The sequence below is a fragment of the Pseudonaja textilis genome, chromosome 6 (assembly GCF_049901715.1).
Source record: "Pseudonaja textilis isolate UNSWEBS1 chromosome 6, rPseTex1.2, whole genome shotgun sequence".
Lineage (NCBI taxonomy): Eukaryota > Metazoa > Chordata > Lepidosauria > Squamata > Elapidae > Pseudonaja > Pseudonaja textilis.
Window position 1 is genome coordinate 4,691,056 of NC_141995.1, and position 25,174 is coordinate 4,716,229.

Consider the following 25,174-nt stretch of genomic DNA (forward strand, 5'->3'; position numbering starts at 1 on the left):
TGCCCATACAAACAATATGGCCGCCCCCAGCCCTGCTGGCTAGGAAGGAGCGTGGCAGGCCCGGGGAAGAAGACACCATGGCCCACGGTGACCTGGACGAGGAGAGTCTCAATGACCTCTACAGCTGGGTGGATGCCATCCCTCTCTCCCGCCCCAAGAGGAACATCACCCGCGACTTCAGCGATGGAGGTTTGGGGTTTGGGGGGAGGGAGGGGGCGTGAGTCTGGGAAGCAGCCATCCCCAACTGGGCGCCCTCCCAGAAATGGCCATTTTCCCTGCATCTTCCACTCCTCCCCCCCCCATCTCTCCGGAGGGCGCCCGGTTGGGGACGGTTGCCCCCTCAACTGTTGCAGAAATCAGAGGCCCCCTGGAGACCCCCTCCCCTTTTAGCAGCCTGGTGAGGGGGGGGGCTGTCCCCTTTCACCCACTACCAATATCCAGTCAGGGGATGGAGTGGATTTTCCTTGGGGTAGAGAGCCCTGAGAAAGCAACTGTGCAGGAGGGGGAGGGGGTCTCGGGCAGGGGGCAGGGCCTGAAGCGATGGGAAAGACCCCCGTGGGACCCTCAGGAGTTCTTACAAGCTCCAGAAACTCCGCAGGTCACTGCACTGAAAGAACTCGACAGGGTCTCCCAAACTTGCTTTATGGACTTCAACTCCTAGAATTCCCCAGTGGGCTTTGCCATTGCTGAGAATTCTGGGAGTTGAAGTCCACTCATGGAGTTGAGGAGTGTTGAATGAGGACAAAGGGAGGGTGGGAATGCAGTAGTCCTCGACTTACGACCACAATGGAGCCCAAATTTCCTCTTGTTAAGGGAGGCATTTGTTTAAGTGACTTTTGCCCCATTTTACGGGCTTTCTTGCCTCGGTTGTTAAGTGAACCACTGCAGTCAATGGGTTACTAATCCGGTCGTTATGTGAATCCAGCTTAAAACCCACCCCCCCATTGTCTTTGCTTTGTCAGAAGGTCGCAAAAGGGGATCACGTGACCTTGGGACACTGGGACCAGTTGCCAAGCTTTTTAATTTTCATCACCTGACCACGGGGAGGCTGCAATGGTCGTAAGTGTGAAACACGGTCGTAAATCACTTTTTTCAGGCCTGTTGTAACTTTGAACGGTCACTAAATGAACTGTATAGGTATGTGTTGATTTACAACAGTTCATTTAGTGACTTATTGAAGTTACAACAACCCTGATAACAATGATTTATGACCGTTTTTCACACTTACAACCATTGCATCATTGTTGTGGTTCGCTGGCAGCCTGTGCAGATGGCAACAGAATTGGACAGTGGGGAAGAACAGGGACCAGTCCGGGAGTCTGGAGGGGACTCGGACGAGGCAGAGATAGGGCCAGGGCCATCTGGGAGTGGGGTGCTGCCTTCGGAGCCTCCGGAGTCTGGCAGCAGCGAAGCTGAGGAACAAGGGGAGCCTGTTCACTGTGCGTGTGTGCGCAGGGCTGCTAGAAGACCAGCTGAGACAAAAGGGGCGATTTGGGAGTAAGGCTTGGAGCTGATTGCCCCTCCCATAAGATATAAAGGACAGGCAAAGGTGACGAAACCTTTGCAGGAAGCAACGTCGTTCCCTCTGATTGGATTAATCCTTAAAGCTCTATGTGGACTTTGTACTTCGGTTGGTTTTTTATAATTCATTTGGCGCTCTAGTTGTTGGCAGCAATTCAAAGGAGAGAAAGGTGGGTGCTTATCTCGAAGGGATGGTTTGAGACTCATTACCGGCTGGGAATGAAAATAATTCCCAGCATGGAAATAAAACAAGAATTGTTTTAACTAAGCGTGTGCTTAATTATGGTCTCGGGAAGCCTTGGTCAGAACAATCATCCCTATGGTCACATGATCAACATTCAGACATGGACTCATATTTATGACCGTTGCAGTGTCCCCAGATCACGTCATCGCTTCTCATGAGCCAAGTCAGTGGGGAAGCCAGATTCACTTAACAACCGTGTTCCTAACTGAATGACTGCAGCGATTCCCTTAACAACGATGGCAAGACATGTTGTAAAATGGAGCAAAGTTGACTTAACAACTGTCTCACTCAGCAAGCATAAATTGGGCGGATTCCATTCCAGTTGTATGTCAAGGACTTCCTTCTTTTTATTGCCCATCCAGTTCTGGTGGCCGAGGTGGTGAAGTTTTATTTTCCCAAAATGGTGGAAATGCACAATTATGCTCCAGCTAATTCCACCCAACAGAAGCTCTCCAACTGGGGACACCTGAACAGGTGAGTAGTTTACAGGTAAAGCCAGCTGTTGTGGTTCGCCGGCAGCCTGTGCAGACGGCAGTGGAATCATACAGTGGGGAAGAACGGGGACCAGTCCAGAAGTCTGGAGAGGACTCAGATGAGGATCTTGCATCCGATGCAGAAATGGGGCCAGGATCATTTGGGAGTGGGGTGCTGCCTTCGGAGTCTGGCAGCAGCGAGGCAGAGGAACAAGGGGAGCCTGTTCCCAGTGCGCGTGTGCGCAGAGCTGCTAGAAGGCAAGAGCAGATGAAACAAAAGGGGGCGATTTGGGAGTAAGGCTGGGAGGTGATTGCTCCTTCCATAAGGTGTAAAGGACAGGCAAAGATGACAAAACCTTTGCAGGAAGCAAAGTCGTTCGTTTGCTTCAGATTCATTCTTGAAGCTCTTTGTACTTCGGTTGGTTTCTTTTCTAGTTCATTTGATACTTCTGTTACTGGCAGCACTTCCCAAGAAAGAATGGTGGGTGCTTATCTCGAGGGACTGTTTGAGATTCATTGCCAACTGGGAATGAAAATAATTCCTAGCATTGCAATAAAACAAGACTTGTTTTTAAAATAAGCCTGTGTGTAATTACGGTCCCTGAAGCCTTGGTGAGAATACTAGTGTTCACCCTAGTTTGATGGAGATTGGCTGTTGTCCCTGGGGACCTGCCTTGCCAACAATGTGTGTAACCCTCTTCTCTGTGTGAATATTGATATGAGTATTCATTATTCACACTCAGGTAGTCCTTAGTTTTGTATGTATAAAATGAGTACGTATGTAAACGCAGGTCCTCAGGTTCTTTCAGCAAGGCTGAATAATACTCCAGTTTATAAAATAGTATTGACTAGATTTGAAAATGTGAGTGTATATATATATATATATATATATATATATATATATATATATATGTGTGTGTGTGTGTGTGTGTGTGTGTGTGTGTGTGTGTGTGTGTATATGTATATGTATATGTATATATATGTATGTATATATATATATTTATTTATTTTCTGAGGTTTTCATGGGTATTTGTATGTGGATCTTTGGTTATTCGGGTTTTCTCCCACATAAAATTGGAAGTATCTAGGCGACGTTTTGACGAAATCTCATTCATCATCTTCAGGCTTGTGTCTTCGGCTTTGTGCTTCTTGGAGTAATGTTTTTACTTTACATTACTCCAAGAAGCACAAAAAGCTGAAGACACAAGCCTGAAAATGACGAATGAGATTTCATCGAAACTTCGCCAAAATACTTCCAATTTTATGCGGGAGAAAACCCAAATAACCAAAGATAGATAGATAGATAGATAGATAGATAGATAGATAGATAGATAGATAGATAGATGAATGATATATTATCCCCCACAGCAAAGAGAAGCAGAGATGGTTAAACTGATTCTTTTACCCAAAGAAGAGAATATATTTAATTCTCTCTTTATTTTGAAACTGCTTCCGGCTTTTGTGCTTACAATGGAGAGTGGGGAGGGGAAATGAAATTTTGATTTTTCTTTTGTAAACTAGATAGGCTTATTGTTCTAGAAATGGCTTGCATATGCTATTGTGTAAAAGCAAAAAGTTGCGGTTTTACTGTGCTAAAGAGAGTCAGGTGTCAGGGCCTTTTTCTTTTCTTTTCTTCTCTCATTACACCACATTCCATCTTTTCCCTTCCCTCTCCTCTTACTTTTCCATGCTTTTTCTTCCCCCTTTGTCTTTTATACTTTGATAAACTAATTTTTAAAAAGTTAAAGGGGAAAAGGTAGTCCTCAGCTTACAACAGTTCGTTTAGCGACCGTTCAAAGTTGCAACCGAATTGAAGAAAAGTGACTTGGGACCATTGTTCACTCTAACAAGCCCTTATAGCATCTCCCATGCTCACCGGATCAAAATTCCGGTGCTTGGCAACTGGTTCATATTTACGACGGTCGTAGTGTCCCCCCCCCGGGGCCGCGCGATCCCCTTTTGCAACCTTTTGAGAAGCAATGCCATGGGGGAAGCCAGGTTCACTTAACAACTGTGATGCGAATTTATCAACTGCAGTCACAACCGTGGCAAGAAAGGACGTGGCTCAGAGGCGATTATGCTACCGGTTTGGACCGGTTCAACTGAACCGGTAGTAAAAACAAAAAAGGCTCCAACGATCAGCTGAGAGTAGAAAGAAGAGGAAAGGGCAGGATTGGCTCTCACACACACACACCCTGCCTTTTTCTCTTCTTTCTTTTCTCAGCGGATTGGCACCGCAGGCCTCAGCTGGTGTGGGGAAAGCTGGGCGCGCACATTAGGTGCATGTACACTGGGTGCACGCGGTAGTGGAATATGTAGGATCCCACCGCTGACATGGTCACAATTCCTTCAACAAAGGAGTCACTTAGCAACAGAAATGTGGGGCTCGGTGGGTAGCCGTAAGTCGAAGACTACCTGTGCTAAATATATATTTTTTATTCCCAAATGGGCCATGATCTCTGTCGTAGGGCGAGGGGCTCCACCCGCCTCTTTCTGGGTGTGTCAAATCCCGGACACACCAGTGACCCTGGGCGGGGGTTGTGTGTGTGTGGACTCACCTGCTCAGTTCCACGCCTCTTTTTTCAGGAAAGTGTTGAGCAAATTGAATTTTTCCATTCCCGAAGACATCGTCCGGAAGATTGCGCAGTGCACCCCTGGCGTGGTGGAGTTGGTGCTGATGCCGTTGAGACAGAAGATTGAGGAGAAGCAGAAGCAAGCCAAGATGTCAAGCACCTCTTACCAGGTCAGTAGAGTTTGGATGAGGGTCAGTGGAGTAAGCTTTGAACTTGATGTGGAACTCCCAGAATCCCCCAGCCAGCTTGCTTTAAGAGGGGTGGACTTCAACTCCCAGAATCCCTTGCCCAGCAGACTTTAAGAGGGGTGGACTTCAACTCCCAGAATCCCCCAGCTGGCATGGTTTAAGATGCATAGACTTAAACTCCCAGAATCCCCCAGCCAGCAGGCTTTAAGAGGGGTGGACTTCCACTCCCAGAATCCCCTACCCAGCAGGCTTTAAGAGGGGTGGACTTCAACTCCCAGAATCCCCCACCCAGCAGGCTTTAAGAGGGATAGACTTCAACTCCCAGAATCTCCCACCCATCAGGCTTTAAGAAGGATAGACTTCAACTCCCAGAATCCCCCACCGAGTAGGTTTTAAAAGGGATAGACTTCAACTCCCAGAATCCCCCAGTCAGCATGCTTTAAGAAGGATAGACTTCAACTCCCAGAATCCCCCACCGAGTAGGTTTTAAGAGGGATGGACTTCAACTCCCAGAATCCCCCAGCCGGCATGGTTTAAGATGCATAGACTTCAACTCCCAGAATCCCCCACCGAGTAGGCTTTAAGAGAGGTGGACTTCAACTCCCAGAATCCCCCAGCCGGCATGGTTTAAGATGCATAGACTTCAACTCCCAGAATCCCCTGCCCAGCAGGCTTTAAGAGGGATGGACTTCAACTCCCAGAATCCCCCACCGAGTAGGTTTTAAGAGGGATAGACTTCAACTCCCAGAATCCCCCAGCCGGCATGGTTTAAGATGCATAGACTTCAACTCCCAGAATCCCCTGCCCAGCAGGCTTTAAGAGGATAGACTTCAACTCCCAGAATCCCCCACCGAGTAGGTTTTAAGAGGGATGGACTTCAACTCCCAGAATCCCCCACCCAGCAGGCTTTAAGAGGATAGACTTCAACTCCCAGAATCCCCACTGAGTAGGTTTTGAGAGGGATGGACTTCAACTCCCAGAATCCCCAGCCGGCATGGTTTAAGATGCATAGACTTCAACTCCCAGAATCCCCCGCCCAGCAGGCTTTAAGAGGATAGACTTCAACTCCCAGAATCCCCACGGAGTAGGTTTTAAGAGGGATAGACTTCAACTCCCAGAATCCCCCAGCCGGCATGGTTTAAGATGCATAGACTTCAACTCCCAGAATCCCCTGCCCAGCAGGCTTTAAGAGGGATGGACTTCAACTCCCAGAATCGCCCACCGAGTAGGTTTTAAGAGGGATAGACTTCAACTCCCAGAATCCCCCAGTCAGCATGGAGAGTTCGAAGGCCGCAAATCTTAAAGTTACCGAGTTTGGAGACCCCTCCCTGACCTGGACCAATGCAGGTAGTCCTCGTCTTACAACTTTACTGCAATTGAGTAGACGTTGACCTCCTGAGGTCTTGTCCTTGCATAGTCCACCCAATAATCACTCTTCTCCAACCTAACCAGCAGGCTGGGTCACGAGGGATGGCAAGTCACTTGCAAAACCTCTCTGCCAAGGGCAGGGTATGATTCTCTCCCTGGTTGGTTGATCCTTACCAGGAACCCACCAGTTCCTGGAGGCAGAAAAGCCAAGGATTTTATGAAAACAGGTAGTCCTCGGCTTACGACCCCAAGAGCGCCCCAAATTTCCATTTGTTGAGCGAGGTTGGTCTCCTTTCACGACTTTTCTTGCCCACGGCTGTGAAGTGAATCACGGTGGCTGATGAGGTTAATCACATGGCCGTTAAGTGGATCAGGCTTTCCCCTGGACGTTGCCTGTGTCTGAAGGTTGCGAAAAGGGGATCGCGCGACCCCGGGGGGGGGAGGGGCAGTGCGACGATGGTCCGTTACCAAACGTTCCAATTTGGATCACGCGAACCTGAGACAGGGGTGGGCTTCAAACATTTTAGCAAGGGGTAAACCCGGTTGATGGGTGGGCATGGCCAGGGTGGGCGTGGCCTAGTTGGCCTCCTGCACCACTGCAAGGGGGGCGCGGGCGTTTTTGCCTTCCCCGGAATCCGGAGGCTTTCCTTGAGCCTCCAGGAGGTCAAAAATGGCCTCCCTGGGCTCTGGAGGATCTCTGGAAGCTGGAAACGGGCCCATTTCTGGCCTTCCCAGAGTCTCTGCTTGTGCCCTGCACTTCCTCGCATCCATAACAGGCCACGTACGGACTCAGGGGAGGGGCAAGGTAGGCGGGGCCAGCCAGGAGTGGGATCTGGAGGGAGGGGTTCTCCGAACTGCGCAGAATCTTAGCTAGGGGGCTCTCCCGGACCCCTGCGAAACCCCCAGCAGCCCCCTCCCCGCCCTGAGGATGCCGCAACGGTCCTAAGTGTGAAAACCGAGTCCTCGGTCACGGTTTTTCAGCGCGGTTCAACCTTGAACGGCCGCTCGATGAAAAACCGTAAGCCGAGGACTCTCCCTATCGTGCGGTGCGAGCCCTTCAAATCTATATGCCGAAACACAACACGGGGGCAACGTTCGGCCTGAGGTCTCGCCTCTCTTGGTTTCGACCCGGATCTCCCGTAGTAGATAGAGGAGATGACCCCCACCTGAGCAGGGGATCCATGGAGATTCCCCGTCCCCCCCCAAGGGATCCATGCTAGTGGTGGGATTCAAATTTTTTCCTACCGGTTCTGTCAGTGTGGCTTGGTGTGCGTGGCAGGGGGAGGATGTACTGCAAAATCCCCCTTCCCTCCCCCACCCAACTCACCTGCTTTCCAGCTCCGTTCTCCTGGGCAGGGCAACCAAAGGAGACCCAGACGATCCGCCGGGAGTCAACGGGGAGGCCGAGAAGAGATGGGGGTTGGCGGGGCCAGTCAGAGGTGGGATTGGCCGGTTTTCTCCGAACCACTCAAAATTTCCGCTACTGGTTCTCCAGAACTGGTCTGAACCGGCTGAATACCCACCTCTGATCCATTCCTTGAAACCAGGAGGCCCTGTTTCCGCCTCAGACGTGTATATTAGCTCGGGGGAGTCGTCTCCAAGGGCGGCCCCATGTACAAACTGTTGCAGTAGTCAAGCTACGAATCGACTGGGGTATCAGGGATGGTCCCGAAGGGTCCCAATTGAGGAGCACCTCTGAATCCAGCCTGAAGGACTGATGGGGGGGTGGGGGGGAGGGAATAATGGCAAACGTACTCCTCCCTTCTCTTTTTTCTTTTCTTTTTATACCTTCCTTCCTTCCTCCTCTGCTTCTTTCCAGGGCCGGCCACCAACTCCTCTGGGCTCCTGCAGCCTTTGTTCCTTCCCGACTCCAAAGCCCCAGGTTTCTACCTTTTGCCATCTACCTTTTTTTAACCTGACCGGAGATACACCTTGCTGCTTTACCTCTGTCTGTCTGTCTGTCTGTCTGAATCCAAGCCACGAGACAGGTGGGGCTGGGCGGGGCTGCTCTTCACAGGTGCTGCTGGCTTTAAGAGGAGGGGGAAAGGGTTCCTTCGAAGGGTCACACCTGGACCAGGAATCTCCAAAATTGGCAACCTTAAGACAGGTAGACTTCAACTCCCAGAATCCTCCAGCCAGCATGCTTTAAGAGGGGTGGACTTCAACTCCCAGAATCCTCCAGCCAGCAGGCTTTAAGAGGGGTGGACTTCAACTCCCAGAATCCTCCAGCCAGCATGCTGTAAGAGGGGTGGACTTCAACTCCCAGAACACCACAGTCAGCTATGCTGTAAGAGGGGTGGACTTCAACTCCCAGAACACCACAGTCAGCTATGCTGTAAGAGGGGTGGATTTCAACTCCCAGAATCCTCCAGCCAGCATGCTTTAAGAGGGGTGGACTTCAACTCCCAGAACACCACAGTCAGCTATGCTGTAAGAGGGGTGGACTTCAACTCCTAGAATCCCCCAGCCAGCATGCTTTAAGAGGGGTGGATTTCAACTCCCAGAATCCTCCAGCCAGCAGGCTTTAAGTGGGGTGGACTTCAACTCCCAGAACACCACAGTCAGCTATGCTGTAAGAGGGTGGACTTCAACTCCCAGAATCCTCCAGCCAGCATGCTTTAAGAGGGGTGGATTTCAACTCCCAGAATCCTCCAGCCAGCATGCTTTAAGAGGGGTGGACTTTAACTGCCATAATCCCCCAGCCAGCAGGCTTTAAGAGGGGTGGACTTCAACTCCCAGAATCCCCCAGCCAGCATGCTTTAAGAGGGGTGGACTTCAACTCCCAGAATCCTCCAGCCAGCATGCTTTAAGAGGGGTGGATTTCAACTCCCAGAATCCTCCAGCCAGCATGCTTTAAGAGGGTGGACTTTAACTGCCATAATCCCCCAGCCAGCAGGCTTTAAGAGGGGTGGACTTCAACTCCCAGAATCCCCAGCCAGCATGCTTTAAGAGGGTGGACTTCAACTCCCAGAATCCTCCAGCCAGCATGCTTTAAGAGGGTGGACTTTAACTGCCATAATCCTCCAGCCAGCAGGCTTTAAGAGGGTGGACTTCAACTCCCAGAATCCTCCAGCCAGCATGTTTTAAAGGGATGGACTTCAACTCCCAGAATCCCCCAGCCAGCATGCTTTAAGAGGGGTGGACTTCAACTCCCAGAATCCTCCAGCCAGCAGGCTTTAAGAGGGGTGGACTTCAACTCCCAGAATCCTCCAGCCAGCAGGCTTTAAGAGGGGTGGACTTCAACTCCCAGAATCCCCCAGCCAGCATGATTTAAGAGGGGTGGACTTCAACTCCCAGAATCCCCCAGTCAGCATGCTTTAAGAGGAGTGGACTTCAACTCCCAGAATCCCCCAGCCAGCATGCTTTAAGAGGGGTGGACTTCAACTCCCAGAATGCCCCAGCCAGCATTCTTTAAGATATGTGGACCTCAATTCGTGGAATTCCCCAGCCAGCACAGAGAGTCGAAGTCCACAAGTCTTAAAGTTATCAAGTTTGGAGACCCCTCCCTGACCTGGACCAATGCAAGTAGTCCTTGTCTTACGACGGCAATTGAGTCCAAAGTTTCCATTGTAAACTGAAACACTTGTGAAGTGAGTTTGGCCCCATTGCACAACCTTTCTTCCCACCATTGTTAAGTGAATCACTGCAAGTTATTAAGTTAGCGACCCGGTTGTTAAAGGGAACCCCACTTTCCCCTTGACTTTCCTGGTCTGCCAAATGGGATCATCGTGTGACCCCGGGAACACTGCGACTGTCATAAGTACGAGTCAGTTGCCCAGCATCCGAATTTTGATTAGATGACTCTGGCGATGACGCAATGGTCATATGAAAAAGTCAGGGTTTTTTTTTTTCAGCATCGTTGTCACGCTCGCCAAATGAACTGTTGTAAGACGTGTATTTAGCAGAAAGTAAAGTGCCAGGGAAATAGTTGTGTCTGTAGTTGCCGCTCGGACTGCCACACCATCTTATGGACCTTTAACAGCGGTGAGGAAAGGATGATACTTGCCGTTGTGCGTTGCATCAGAAATGACATTGCAACGTCCTTCGGTCTTGGCGGTATTCATTATAGCATTGGGCAGGACGAGGCAACGTAGACTTACAGGTAGAACTCTCCAGGGTCCTGAAATCCAGGTGGCCCATGCCCTATAGTCCTTGATTTATGTCCACAATGAGGGAGCCCCAAATTTTGGGTTGCCAAGAAAGACTGTTGTGAAGTAATGTTTGCCCCGTCTTTCTTGTCACACCTTGTTAAGTGAGTAACAGCGTTTAGAATATAGAATAATAGCAGAGCGGGAAGGGACTTGGGAGGTCTTCTAGTCTAGGGGTCACTAATCTTTTACATCTCTGGGACCACCAAACTCATAATTTTAAATCCCGTGGACCAGAGACCCTGGGAAAACTCCCCCCAAAAGTCTGCAGGAAAATTCCCCACCTCGTATTCCTACCAATCAAACATTTTTTATTTGGGATTGCAGGATACTGTATGCAGCTCCGTGAGAGAGAGAGAGAGAGAGAGAGAGAGAGAGAGAGAGAGAGAGAGGGAGGGAGGGAGGAAGGGAGGGAGGGAGAGACTTTTGGCTTCATGTAAGGAAAGCAGCAGAAGCAGCAGAAGTCTTTCTTTCTCTCCCCCAAACTCTGCCAGAAATGAGTCTTTGTGAGACTTGTCACACCAGCGCAGCCTCTTGGAGCAGGAGGCCTTGCGGGGTCCCAAAGACTCATTTCTGGCAGAGTTTGGGGGCGAGAAAGAAAGACTTTTGCTGCTTTCCTTGCGTGCAGCCAAAAGCAGAAGAAGAAAGAAGTGGAAAGGAGCAGCCCGGTGGCCAGGCAAGGTATGTGGGGCACGTGGGGCAAGTTCCCCCCCTCCGCCCTTTCCCCCCTCCCCTCACTAACTCGTGTTGTTCGCAATGCAGGCAACGCAAGCCTTGTGTTTCCGCGCAGCCTGGATTAATTGCTTTGGGGTTGACATTTCTCTGCGGACCACCCAAATTTTCTCGCACACCACCAGTGGTCCTCAGCCCACTGGTTGGCAACCACTGGTTTAACACACAGAGAGTCTGCAGGATTGCAAGAGAAGGTCCGTAACAACCCCGCTGTGCGGGTGCAAAGCACGCGCTCACCCATTTGGTTGTTACACCGATTGAATCACACCCCTGGTACGTTGAGTTATGCTGACTAGTGATCGTTGACTTCTTACCAATCTGAAGCCCCACCCCTTTAGAAGCTCCAAGTGTAGCTTTAGATTTGGAGCTGAGCTTGGTTGGAATAAAGAAAAGAAAAATATCAGCCGAGGAAGGACTACGTTGAGCAGGATGCCGTGTGAGTGGCAGAAGAGAGAGATCCGTTGTTTTGCTCTGAAATAAACACCCTCGGCCGAAAGATTCCCCAAAGGGTTGATAATCTCCTTGGAGATCCCATCTAACCACCACTGGGGTTGGAGAGTTCGCAAAGCTTCCTGCTGACTGAGAAGGAAACACACCTGTGGTCCACCAGGAGGAGAGCAAAAAGAGGCCCTATGTAAACCAAGGATAAGCCAAAGGCAGGTCATTGGTGGAGCCACCGGTTATCCGTGGGTCCCAACCTCAGAATAAAAGGCAGATGTTTGCTAGAAGTTGAGCTGAACCTAAGGAAGAAAAGTTGAACCACGGCGTTTGTCGCCTGGGAGGATCTGGTCACAAAGGTGTGTTTTCAAAAGGCAGCTGAAAAACATCCTTTGTTGTTCCTGGAAGATGTTTCGCTTCTCATCCAAGAAGCTTCTTCGGTTCTTCAGTTCAGCAAAACGTCTTCTAGGAAAACTCAAGAAACTCTTTGGTGGTCTCTGCGCTGGCTTGTTTTCTCTCAGACGTTTCGTTACCCCAAGTAGGTCACATCATGACTGCTAGTCTAGCTCAGCGGTCACCAACCAGTGGGCCGGGGACCACTGGGGGGTCCACGAGAAAATGTTGGTGGTCTGCAGAGAAATGTTTCCCCCTGCCAAGCACTCCCCACAAAGCAATTAATCCAGGCTGTGTGGGAACACAAGTCTGTGCCGCCCACGCCACACTCCGGCCCCCACCCTTCGGCCAAACGCAAACCTTACCTTGAGTAGAGCCACGCAAGCTGGAAGTAGGAAGCTAAGACCAGCAGCTCCTCCAGTCCATGGCAGGCCGGTGCACCTGGGTGGAGGAGCAGCTGCTCCGGGATGGCCAAAGGGGCCAGTCCTGTGACTCTTGCAGCTCTGGAATATGGGGCTGACTTTCCCACCAACATAGCAAACCACTGTTGGCCAAAATCCATATTAGTGGTCCGTGGGATTTGAAATCATGATTTTGGTGGTCCCTCGGTCCAAAAGGTTGGCGACCCCTGGTCTAGCTAGTCTAACCCGGACGATATTACTTAGTTTGTCAGTGGTGAAACCAGATTCACCGAATAGCCTTGTTCCTAACATCACAACTAAGAACTAGGACCCGGGAGAAATTCCCTGAATGGTGAGAGCAATTAAACGGATGGAATTGTGCGTCCTCCATCACTGGAGGTTTTTAAGCAGAGATTGGACAGCCATTTGTCTGAAATGATGTAGGGTCTACTGCTTGAGCAGAGGGTTGGACTAGAAGACCTCCAAGGTCCCTTCCAAACAGCGGTGGGATTCAAAATTGTTTACTACCGGTTCTGCGGGTGTGGCTTGGTGGGTGTGGTGTGGCTTGGTGGGTGTGGCTTGGTGGGCGTGGCTTGGTGGGCGTGGCAGGGGAAGGATATACTGCAAAATCCCCCTTCCCTCCCCACCCCACTAACCTGCTTTCCAGCTCCGTTCTCCTGTGCAGGGCAACCAAAGGAGACCCAGCCAATCAGCTGGGACTCAATGGGAGGCAGAGAAGAGATGGGGTTGGCGGGGCCAGTCAGAGGTGGGATTGGCCGGTTTTCCGAACGACTCAAAATTTCCACTACCGGTTCTCCAGAACTGGTCCAAAGTGGCTGAATACCTACCTCTGCTTCCAACTTCCAATCATTCATTTCAACCCTGAGCTACAAATATTTCCCTTTATTGGTCAAGAAAGTCCAGTTGTCTTTTGAAAAATCGCCTTGGGGACAGCCATGATCTGGATGACGGAGCATCTCCGTAGATGGTTCTGAAGGTCCTTGGCGCTGTCTGAATGGGATTGTTTTCTCGCACAGGTTTTGTTATCCAAACCAGGTAACCTCATCAGTCCAGTGTGAGGTTGTCAGTGACACTAGCACTGATGAGGATCTCTGGTTTGGTAAGGAAACATGAAAAAGGAAGAATCTTGACTTCCAACAGACAGAGCCATGTTATTTCGTGGTGGCCAGTCCTTGACTTACCACCATGTTTTTTTTTCTGAGATTTTTCAAAATTTTATTGATTAGTTTAGCCAATAGAATTGGTGTCTTTTGGTGGCCTCCTTTCCAAAACCGAACCAGGTCTGACCCTGCTTAGCTTCTGAAAGACCACCCGAAGTTGACCAGCTGCTGTCTTTTGGCTGAGCTGAAGAAATGAAGGGGTCCCTCAAGGAGAGCTCAACCCTCAATGACTTCCAGGAGGTCTCCCTAATGGAGACCCCAGACCAGTGTCTGTCTCCACTCCTCTGCAGGAGCTCTGTGATGACCCGGGGTGTGGCACAAAAGAAACGAAGTCACCAAAGTAGATAAATTCCCTTTAATGTCTCCAACTTGGCCCCCAATGTCCAGTTATCCTCGGCTGGAGATCAAACTCTTACAAAAACAGTCTACGAAGGGAGTAAATGCAGTCCGAACCCAAAGTAAAGATGATTAGAAATTTTAAAAAAACCAACACAAACCACGCTGAAGTACTTAACACGACAGGCCAGGATGATAAAAATTGCAGACTTCCAAAAGATAATGTAGCATCCACCATTGGGAGGACGCCAAAACCCAGATAAGCCTCGACAAAGATAATGCACGCTTTGTTTCCAGCAACTTTGCCATGCACAGTTTGCCCTTCTCAGCTGCAGCCCATGAAGGGGATCAGGGCCCTTTCCTCTCCCGTAAGCCACGTTGCTCCCTTCTCCATTCCTCCCTGCGTGCCCTAGGATGAAGAGGGGTTGGCCCTGGGTCTTCTTCTGAATCCCCAGCCGGATTGTGTCCTTCCCCCAGTTTCTTCCACAGCCAATGGAGCCACACTCCCACTCCCTGTCAGCTGCTCAATCTCCCCCTCAGAATCAGATTCCAACAAGGGCATGACAGAGCCTCAGACCTAGGCAGCTCTCGGGTTTCTGTCCTTTGTTTAGCGACCATTCTAAGTTACAACATTACTGAGAAAAGAGACTTATGACCATTTTCTTCTCTCTTACGACCATTGCAGCGTCCCCGTGGTCACGTGATCAAAATTCAGAATGCTTGGCAACTGGCATGTACTTACGACAGTTGCAGTGCCCCAGGGTTACGCGATTCCCCTTCGGCGACTTTCTAACAAGCAAAGTCATTGAAGCCAGATTCATTTAATGGAACATCTGACTCACTTAACAAATGGCGGTGATTGGCTTCAGAATTGTGGTGAGGAAGCTCACTTAGCCACTGTCTCGCTCAGCAACTGTCTCGCTCGACAACAGAAACGTTGGGCTCAATTGCCATACATCAAGGACAGCCTGAAGGGAAAATAAACCCCCCTTCCGTTGGAAGCAATCGCTGTCCTGAAATCTCCACTCTGGTCCACAAGCCCAGGCGCTTCCAGGCCTCTGTGCCTTCGCAGGCTTTCCACGCAGGCAGGGCACTGGTCTGTTTCTGTGACTTCCCTGCTCCTGCAAGGAGACTCTCTCCAGAATGGCAGGCTGAGAAAAAGGAGCCGGGAGGGAAAGAGGAGGGGGACCCGTAGCGTTCGGACGTGCAAGCCTCTCTCTCCCTCTTTCTTGAAACAGGACCTGGGCATGCGCGCCATTGTGGAAGAGAACAACTACATGGAAACAGGTGAGGCTCAAAGAGCAAAGGTGGGCTGTTCTGACCCAGCTCCCCAAACACGACAAGCCCTCTGACGTGAACTCAGAAAAGATTCCTTTATTCGGAATACCGCCAATCCCAGCCAAAAGTTTCTCCCTCACCGCAGGCTGACAAGTCTGTCCAGCAGGGAGATGAATTAGCTGTCTGTCGCATCTATTCACCTCCACCCCCTGCCTTTTATCCCCAGAGCTAGGGTAGCAGCAGTGGCTCTTCTGTCCCAAGGACCGGCCCATAGATTTCCACTGCTCTCCTCTCCTCTGCCTTCTGTGCATCCACGCATCAGGCACTGGACCCAGCTGTTCTTCCTCTTCCTCATCAGTCACCTCCAGGCCTGGGAGCTGTTGATTCTCCACTTGAGGGCTGACGGACAGCCTAGGCTCCACCTCTGTCTCTGTCTCTGTCTCTGTCTCTCTCTCTCTCTTTCTCTCTCTATCTCTGTCTCTGTCTGTCTGTCTGTCTCTCTCTCTCTCTCTCTCTCTCTCTCTCTCTCTCTCTCTGTCTCTCTCTCTCTCTGTGTCTCTCTCTCTCTGTCTCTCTCTCTCTCTCTCTCTCTGCCAGCTCCATTCCCTCTTCCCCCTCGGAGCTCTCAGGTTGCCCCGATGCTGATCCTGACTCCTCCTCCTCTTCCTCCTCCTCCTCCTCCTCCTCTGATTTGGCTCCTGGAGGGGCTGGCAACCAACAGGCCATAACATGGGTGAAGTTTTAGGGTGAGCAAAGCTAGGATGAACCCCCCCCTGCCAGCCGCAATGCTTTCTTCTCCTTCAATGGAGGCATTCAGATAATAGGTTTAACCTGGTTCTTGAATACAGGTAGTCCCTGGCTCTCAGTCATTCATTTAGTTTAGTGCAGTGTAGTGTAGTGTAGTTTAGTGTAGTGTAGTTTAGTGTAGTGTGGTGTAGTGTAGTTTAGTGTAGTGTAGTTTAGTGTAATTTAGTGTAGCGTAATGTAGTGTAGTGTAGTGTAGTTTAGTGTAGTGTAGTGCAGTGTAGTGCAGTGTAGAGTAGTGTAGTGTAGTGTAGTTTAGTGGAGTGTAGAGTAGTGTAGTGCAGTGGAGTGGAGTGGAGTTTAGTGGAGTGTAGAGTAGTGTAGTGCAGTGTAGTGTAGTGTAGTTTAGTGGAGTGTAGAGTAGTGTAGTGTAGTTTAGTTTAGTATATTGTCATTGCACCTCACACAACGAAATCAAACACCATCTTCAGTGCACATCATGACCATGAAAATAAACACGAACACACATCCTTCACACTCCACACATAAAACCGAAAACCCCCGACACCACACCGACACTGCACTATACAGCAGAATTCAAAAGAGCTCCTGCCATGGGATAGAAGCTATTTTTCAGCCTATTTGCCCTTGTTTTTATTATCCTACACCGTCTGCCAGATGGTAACAGTTCAAAAAAAGGGTTCCCAGGATGAGACGGATCTTTGAGAATGTTTTGAACTTTCTTAAGGCAGCGGGAGCTATAAAGCTCTTCCAAAGAGGGGAGAGGGCAACCCATGATCTTCTGGGCAATGACATTAAACCCTCTGGAGCGCTGTCCTATCTGCCCCTGTGCAATTGGCAAACCATCCACAGGTGCAGTAAGTTAAGATACTCTCTATGGTGCAACGGTAGAAGGTCACCAGCAGTTTTCCATCCCGTTGTTGTTTCCTGGGAAGCCTCATGTAGTCTAATCTCTGCTGGCCCCTTTTGACCAGGGCTGCAAGGTGAGCCCCCCAAGTCAGGTGCTCTTTTAGGGTAACACCCAGAAACTTAAAACTGGCCACTTGCTCCACTGGGTCTCCGTTGATAAGCAAGGGCTGGATGTCTGATCTGTTCCTTCTATAGTCCACTGTAAGCTCCTTGGTCTTATTGGTGTCGAGGACCAAGTTGTTGTCTCCACACCACGAAAGCAACCGGCCCACCTCATCTCGGTAGGCAGGCTCATCCCTCCTGGAGATGAGTCCCAACCCTGTTGTATCATTTGCAAATTTAGCAACTGTTCACAGTTGCAACAACACTGGGGAAAAAAGGGGGACTTTTAGGACTCTTGCAACATCCCTCTGTCCTGTGACCCAAATTTGGTTAGCTGGCAATCAGCATGTATTTATGGATAGTTGCCATCCCAGGGCCTCGTGACCGCCATTTGCCACTTTCCCAGCCACCTTCTGGCAAGCCAAATCAACGGGGAGCCAGATTGCAATAATCCGCTTAACGGCCGGAATGAATTGGTTTGAGCACCGTGGGCAAAAATGGCCGTGAAATTGGGGCACGGCTCACTTAACAACCAAAGCCCTGGAAATTCTGACTGGGGCCATCCCTCGAGGGATGCCCCATCCCGTCTTTTCCGACGTTATGCCAAGAACCTGAAATGTAACGGATCGAGCTTAGATAAAAGCAAGCGCACCTTCCCGAAGCCAACCAAGGTACACGCTAACCGTGGTTAACGTGGGGGGTCAGGACACACGCCGTCGTTCGTTTGAGTCGCCCTTGCCACTCCATGGTTGGTGGGTTGGGGGCTGAGTGTGTTATGGCAATACAACTGAGCTCTTACACACCCGTATCCTCTTGTATCGGGAATGGCAGGTGCCATGCTGGATGGACGAAGGTGGTGTCTGTTTGAGGAATGTTGCAACAAATGAGCCAGTTAGTCTAGTGGTTAAGGCGTCAGGCTAGAAACCAGGAGACAGTGAGCTCTAGTCCGGCCTTAGGCATGAAAACCAGCTGGGTGGCTTTGGGCCAAGCACCAGGAGACAGTGAGTTCTAGTCCGGCCTTAGGCATGAAAACCAGCTGGGTGGCTTTGGGCCAAGCACCAGGAGACAGTGAGTTCTAGTCCGGCCTTAGGCATGAAAACTAGCTGGGTGGCTTTGGGCCAAGCACCAGGAGTCAGGGAGTTCTAGTCCCGCCTTAGGCATGAAAACCAGCTGGGTGGCTTTGGGCCAAGCACCAGGAGACAGTGAGTTCTAGTCTGGCCTTAGGCATGAAAACCAGCTGGGTGGCTTTGGGCCAAGCACCAGGAGACAGTGAGTTCTAGTCCGGCCTTAGGCATGAAAACCAGCTGGGTGGCTTTGGGCCAAGCACCAGGAGACAGTGAGTTCTAGTCCGGCCTTAGGCATGAAAACTAGCTGGGTGGCTTTGGGCCAAGCACCAGGAGTCAGGGAGTTCTAGTCCCGCCTTAGGCATGAAAACCAGCTGGGTGGCTTTGGGCCAAGCACCAGGAGACAGTGAGTTCTAGTCCCGCCTTAGGCATGAAAACCAGCTGGGTGGCTTTGGGCCAAGCACCAGGAGACAGTGAGTTCTAGTCCTGCCTTAGGCATGAAAACCAGCTGGATGGCTTTGGGCCAATCACCAGGAGACAGTGAGTTCTAGTCCCTCCTTAGGCATGAAAACCAGCTGGGGGACTTTGGGCCAGCCCCTCCCTCTCTCAGCTCAACCCACCTCACAAGACTGTTGTTGTGAAGAAAACAGGAGGAGGAAGGAATATTAGGTTGGTTCGCCACCTTGATTTACTTATAAAAGTAATAAAGGCAGGATAAAAATCTAATTTAATAAATGAATAAATAAATAAATGTGTGTCTGAAGTAAAAAGATCACCAGGGACCCTTTAAAGGCTCTAAAGAGGGTCCAGAAGCAGGGAGCTCTGAGTGGAGTGGAGTGGAATGGGAATGGGATGGAATGGGATAGGATATAATAGAGTGGAGTGGAGTGGAGAGTGGAGTGGAGTGGAGTGGAGTGGAGTGGAGTAGAGTAGAGTAGAGTAGAGTAGAGTAGAGTAGAGTAGAGTAGAGTAGAGTAGGAATGAAATGGAAGGGAGGGGAAGGGAGGAGAGAAAAGAAGAGAAGAGAAGAGAAGAGAAGAGAAGAGAAGAGAAGAGAAGAGAAGAGAAGAGAATAACAGGGTTGGAAGGGACCTTGGAGGTCTTCTAGTCCAACCCCCCCCGCCGCTCAGGCAGGAAACCCTACACCACTTCAGACAAACGACTGAGGAGTCCACAGGGATTTCTGACTTATAGATGGGGGTGGGGGTTTGAATGGACCTTTTAGGGAGGGGTCCCCCGTTAATCTCTGGCATTTCACAGGCTACACTTCGAAGTCCAAGCCCAACAGCACCGGAGGTTACACCAAGGACACTCCTGGCTTGGAAAGGTGAGTACCTGAGGTTGCCCTCTTCAGGTAGGTGTCTTTGAACCTCTGGCCCCCCAAATCCAGCGGGTGTATGTGTGAGGGGGGATTGGAGGAGCCACTTTTATCCTTTTCTGCCCTGTTGAATTGCAGCCCAGGGAAATCAGAGCTGCGGAATACAGGCAGCCCTTGACATACGATCCCAATTCCGTTGCTAAGCGAGACAGTTCTTAAGTGAGTTTTGCCCCGCTTTGCGCCCTTTCTTGCCACCGTCGCTAAGTGAATCACTGTAGCTGTTAAGGAAGTAACCCCGGTTAAGTGAATCCGGCTTCCCCCTTGACTTTGCTTGCGAGACGGTCACAAAAGGGGATCGCATGACCCCCACCCCCGGGACACTGCAATGGTCATAAGTGTGAAACACGGCCGTGTCACTTCTTTCAGTGCTGTTGTGATTTCGAACGGTCACTAAACGAACGTGTGATGACCCAGACGGGTGTGGCACAAAGGCAACACAGTCAGATAATCCATAGAAGTCCCTTTATTAGCTCCAACTTTGCCCCCAATGTCCTGGTTACCTTCTGGGCTGGAGAAAAACTCTCTCAGGAACAGTTTTTGGCTGCAGGGAATCAAATCCAAAACGTGGTCAACAAAAACTGTAACTATAAGTCCAATCAAGGCAAAATGAGGTAATTAGTTTGGCAGGGCAGAAGAAGGAATTCCAGACTTGAAGGCACGGCAGTAATTCAATCCAGGGAGGATGCCAGAAACACAGATAACCAAAGCCAACCCAAGGTAAACTCACGTTTGTTCCCAGTAGGCACCGCACTCAGCATGCATCTCTTTTAAACCCTCATTCCCAGGTGTGGCTAATGAAGGGAATTAGGGCCCTTTCCACCCCTGTAAGCCATGCAACCCACGTTGCTCCCTTCTCCATTCCTCCCTGCGTGCCCTAGGATGAAGAGGGGGTGGGCCTGGGTCTTCCTCTGAACTCCCTCTCCCTTGTTCTACCTCTTCCCTGCTCTGCCCAGCCGGACTTTGCCCTTCCCCAGTTTCCTCCACAGCCAACGGAGCCACACTCCCACTCCCTGTCATCCGTTCGTCTTCCTCCTCAGGTTCAGACTCCGACAGGGGCATGACAGAACCCTTTTCCACTTGCAGGGGTCTCAAGGGACAGACGGGGTACCCAGTGCCTCTGCAAACGGATGCCAACCTGCGTCTGCACCTGGCCGAGCGGGAACAGGCGCTGCTGGCTTCCCAGGAGACCATCCAGGTGAGGGCAGGAATGCATCTTGTCTGAAGTGGTGTAGGGTTTCCTGCCCGGGCAGGGGGTTGGACTAGAAGACCTCCGAGGTCCCTTCCAACTCTTGTTATTCTATTCTATTCCATTCTGGCACCCACTGATGGCCGGGTGGGGGGCTTGGCTCAGCCACCTCCCTCTCCCCATTATCTTGTGGGTCATGTGACCCTCTCAGCTTCCCCACCCTTGTTGAGGGCAGGATGCTGAGGAAGGCCACCATCCCCCCCCCGAGTTTTCAGGGGCCATGGGGGCCTTGGTCCCTTGAGCCGCTGCTTCTGAGGAAATTAGAATGGAATTGAAATAGAAACAGAATAAGAACAAAAAAAAAAGAACAGAACAGAACAGAAAAATAAGAATATGGATTGGATTGGATTGGATTGGGATAGGATAGGATAGGATAGGATAGGATAGGATAGGATAGGATAGGATAGGATAGGATAGAACAGAACAGAAAAAAAAACAGAACAGAACAGAATAGAATAGAAATGGGACAGAACAGAAACGGAACAGAACAGAATAGAAATGGAACAGAACAGAATAGAAATGGAAGATAAAAAAATAGAAATGGAGCAGAACAGAATAGAATAGAAATGGAACAGAATAGAACAGAACAGAAATGGAACAGAACAGAATAGAAATGGAACAGAACAGAATAGAAATGGAAGATAAAGGAATAGAAATGGAACAGAACAGAACAGAACAGAAATGGAACAGAACAGAAATGGAACAGAACAGAAATGGAACAGAACAGAAATGGAACAGAACAGAATAGAATAGCAATGGAACAGAACAGAATAGAATAGAAATGGAGCAGGACAGAACAGAATAGAATAAAATAGAAATGGAAGATAACAAAATAGAAATGGAGCAGAACAGAACCAAACAGAACAGAATAGAAATGGAGCAGAATAGAATAGAATAGAATAGGAACATAACAGAATAGAAATAGAGTAGAACAGAACAAAACAAAACAGAATGGAATGGAATAGAATAACAAGGGTTGGAAGGGTTCTTGGAGGTCTTCTAGTCCAACCCCCTGCTCAGCCAAGACCCTCTGCAACCTCTCCTCTTAGATTCTGCAGATGAAAATCCGCCGACTGGAACACCTGCTGCACCTGAAGAACGTCCGGATTGACGATCTCTCCCGGCGCCTGCAGCAGGCGGACCCCAAGCGGAAGTGAAGCCCCTCCCCCTCCCAGCTGCGGTTCTCCAGGCCATTTCCAGCCGTGCCAGGCTGGCTCCCCTCCGGTTCTTTGAGCGCCCATCGCTTTTCTTCGCAGTCCTCCAGCCCGGCTGAGATGTTGGGAGAAGACTCTCCGTGGAGGCCTTCAGGTTTCAGAGGGCAACCTTTAGCCCGGCCAGCAGGCCCAGCCCAGCCCAGCTCATCCCAGCCCAGGAGAGGTCGTATCCAAAGGAAAGAAGGCCGGGTGACGTCCAGTGGTTTGGCCCCTTTCTCCAGGAGAGCTCAGGAGAATCCAGGTCCTTCCAGTCCCCGTCTCCAGGCACCATCGTGGCAGGAGACCCCAGGACAAAATTCTCCAGCTTCTCTCTCTAGCCAACGTGGCAAGGAAGCCACAATAATGGTTTATATGAACTTTCTGGCATCTAAGAAGAACATCGGGAACAGTAGAATCCTTAGCCAGGATTTGGCTCTGTTAGAAAGCCAGAAGTTGGCTTGGATCCTCCTCCTCCTCCTCCTCCTCCTCCTCCTAGTATTGATGCTGTTCGCTAGTTGGGTCATGAAACATCTACAGGAAAACAACCAAGTTCAGAAAGACCCAAGGGGAACAACTCCTCCTCCTCCTCCTCCTCCTCCTCCCTTTCTTCCGAAGTCTAAGGGAAGGAAAATCCTGGTTGGGTGGGTGAAGAGGAATCGCGTCGTCTCTAGGAAATGCACCACCCAACTAATACAAGGATTCAGGAATGTCCTTCTCCAGTGGGTTGGCGTCCCGCTACCCTTCCTTCTAGGTCGCTTCTAGCCAGGAGGCTATTTCTGGACCCTCTAATTCTCCCTTCCCCATCATCAGACACCTGAGACGGTCCCATGGCTCGCCTTCCTCGCCCTCCCCAGTTCCAGCTGGGGAATACCTGTTGGAGGCATCTCCTGGGCGTACCTTCTTGAGGTCCTCCAACATCAACGTGGGCTTCGAAGCTTTGGTGTGACCTCCGCTGCCTTTCTCGATTTTTTTTTTTTTGATCTTGCATGCACCATCCCTAGCACAGACCCAATGGACCAGAACCCACCCACCCTTTCCCAACCTGGCTTCTTCCTGCGGGCAGGCGGGTGTCTTGTGAAGACACAGACTGAGGTGTGTTGTGTGTCCACGAGACGAATCAAGGCCTGTCCCAGAGAAGATGCTCTTCCCCCTCTCCCCCCACCCCCCTCTGTAGAGCTCAGGAGCGAAATATGGGGCGGGATTGCCCGTGTGAGCCTACGCATGGGTTTTTCACACACCCCCAAATTCACACAGTGACGCTGGATGAGCACCATTGCTTAGGAGTTGACCTCCGAAGAGTGGACTCGCCTTTTCTTTGCCTCACCCCTTTCCCTGAATCTCCAAGATAGGAGGTGGTTGCTTCCATCTCCACCTTCGAAACCTAAGAAGAGAATTTGTGTGTGTGTGTGTGTGTGTGTGTGCGTGCGCATGCGGTGCTGGGCATAAGGCGGGCCCAGCATCTGGACCATTAAAAGTGCCTTTGAACACTGTACGGAGTGAGGAGGCCGCCAGAGTTTGACCCAGGCTCCACTGGTCATCTGGAACGGTTTAGGATGGAAGCTCCGGGAAGACAAGCCTTGCTTCGATCTTGTGGCCATCTCGTTTTCTTCTCTCCTCCTGTTTCCCAAAGAGCCCCCCCCCCTCTGAGAAGCTCATCAATCCAATTTGAGATTTGCACATCCGGCAGGAAGTCGTCCTGTCAACCCTCGGCACTTTCCAAAGGATGACCTCGCTGCGGTGCCAGCACGAGGTGTGAACATTCCCACAACAGTTGTTGCTGTTGCTAGCACTTCTGTTCCACAGGAAGAGGAGGAAGGGAGTCCTTAGAAGAGAGGAGTGAATGGTCCACCTTAGGAACCTCCTTCCAGAATCTCAAACCTTACTTGGAGAAGTGGGTGCGCCCTGGGGGTGGGGTGGAGTTGAGAATGAAGTCGCTCACTTTGGGGGTCTACACAAAGATGAAAGGAGAAGAGTGCAACACGTATTGGAGCTCTGAATCATTCCTCAAAGCCGGATTAGCCAAGATCTAACAAGCTGTCCCGCTGGTCCCTTGTAGGACATAGACCTCTAATGATGGTTGTTTTCAAATTATCCCACGATTTCCTCCTGGGATACTGGATTTCTTCCCCACCTAGTGCCTTCTATACACCTTTTGCTTCCATCAGGATCCTCCCGTGAATCCTTGTGGCTTAATTCTGCACGGGCCCCATCCTTTACTCCTACGTGGCCCTGCATAAAGTATCCTCAGGTGCCTTCAACTGAGTTCAGGAGGATGTAGGTTTTGTGCGTTGCCACACACTTCTCAGGGTTCAGTTATCAGTTATCGTTTGGGCCATCGTAACTAAGGGTCTAGCCATGGTTTGGATGACCTCTGGGGGGTCTCTTTTCCTGCAAAAGGGTCTCGGGGAACAGCCCGAACACTACAAATCTCCAGCCCGTCCGTGTGAATCGAGGTTAACTCTGGAAAAAACGGACTGGCTTATGCTTCCAAATGCTTATTTATCCCGGCTAAGCGGGGGGAAAGGAGGGAGAGATTTCTGCAGGGGGTGAGGCTGCCTCGAGCTTCGGCGCGTGCCAGAAAAACAAAACAAAAATAAGATAAACAAAACAAAAACCAAAAAAAAAAGCCAGAAGGTGTAATACCCTGAGTGGACAGCAGAGGACGGTTTTTAGCTGGGTTTTACCAATTGCAAAACCTCTGGGCAATGCAGTTACGGGTCCAATTAGCTTGCTTTTGCGTGGGGCCAGCGCTATTTTTCTGTACGATCCCACGGCTTCCTTCTCTAAAGGTAATTTCCATCTGTTTTTCAGCATTAAAGGCTTTAAACCTACCTCCCTTCTCTTTCTCTCTCGCTCGCTCTTTTGTGTGTGTGGGGGGGGTGTCACACCAGGAGGCCCAAAAGTGTGCAATGTGAAGCTATCACCCACTCCCTGTGGGTCAAAATATTCCTTGCAATGTTCCTATCTCGCCCCCCCTCCTCCTTTTGCCCTTTTCAATCCCGCATCCATCTGCTGAGCGTGGAAACGGAGCAGGAGCCCCGTGATCCCTCCTGAAGCGTGAAAGCGGGTTTTCTGAGTTAACGTCCCTGAATTAGGGTGCTGGAGGCTAAAACACATGGTTGCAGGAATTGGGTATGTCTACTTTAATAAAAAGAAAGACCGAGGGTGACGTGAGAGCAGTATTTCAGCACTTGGGGGGCTGCCACAAAGAAGAGGAAACGCGTGTGTGTGTGTCAAGCTAGT

At 50.4% G+C, this 25,174-nt stretch overlaps 1 protein-coding gene across 2 annotated transcripts; it reads left to right on the plus strand.

Moving 5' to 3' along the window:
* Positions 1-24,762, plus strand: SPEF1 (sperm flagellar and cilia associated 1). Of its 2 annotated transcripts, XM_026722652.2 has the most exons (8): positions 1-189; positions 2,128-2,239; positions 4,825-4,981; positions 8,187-8,249; positions 15,235-15,283; positions 19,375-19,441; positions 20,576-20,687; positions 21,788-24,762. In XM_026722652.2, the coding sequence occupies exons 1-8, from the start codon at positions 78-80 to the stop codon at positions 21,893-21,895; spliced, it is 780 nt and encodes a 259-aa protein (XP_026578437.1). In that variant the 5' UTR covers positions 1-77; the 3' UTR covers positions 21,896-24,762. The 2 variants fall into 2 exon arrangements, with proteins under 2 accessions (XP_026578437.1, XP_087791836.1); XM_087935710.1 differs by lacking the exon at positions 8,187-8,249.
* The last annotated feature ends 412 nt before the right edge of the window (positions 24,763-25,174 follow it).

Excerpts from the sequence above, each read along its gene's own strand:
- SPEF1 (XM_026722652.2), top strand. The coding sequence starts at position 78 with ATGGCCCACGGTGACCTGGACGAGGAGAGTCTCAATGACCTCTACAGC. Across the intron at positions 2,240-4,824 it reads AACTGGGGACACCTGAACAG|GAAAGTGTTGAGCAAATTGA; the intron begins GTGAGTAGTTTA and ends CTCTTTTTTCAG. Across the intron at positions 4,982-8,186 it reads TGTCAAGCACCTCTTACCAG|GGCCGGCCACCAACTCCTCT; the intron begins GTCAGTAGAGTT and ends GCTTCTTTCCAG.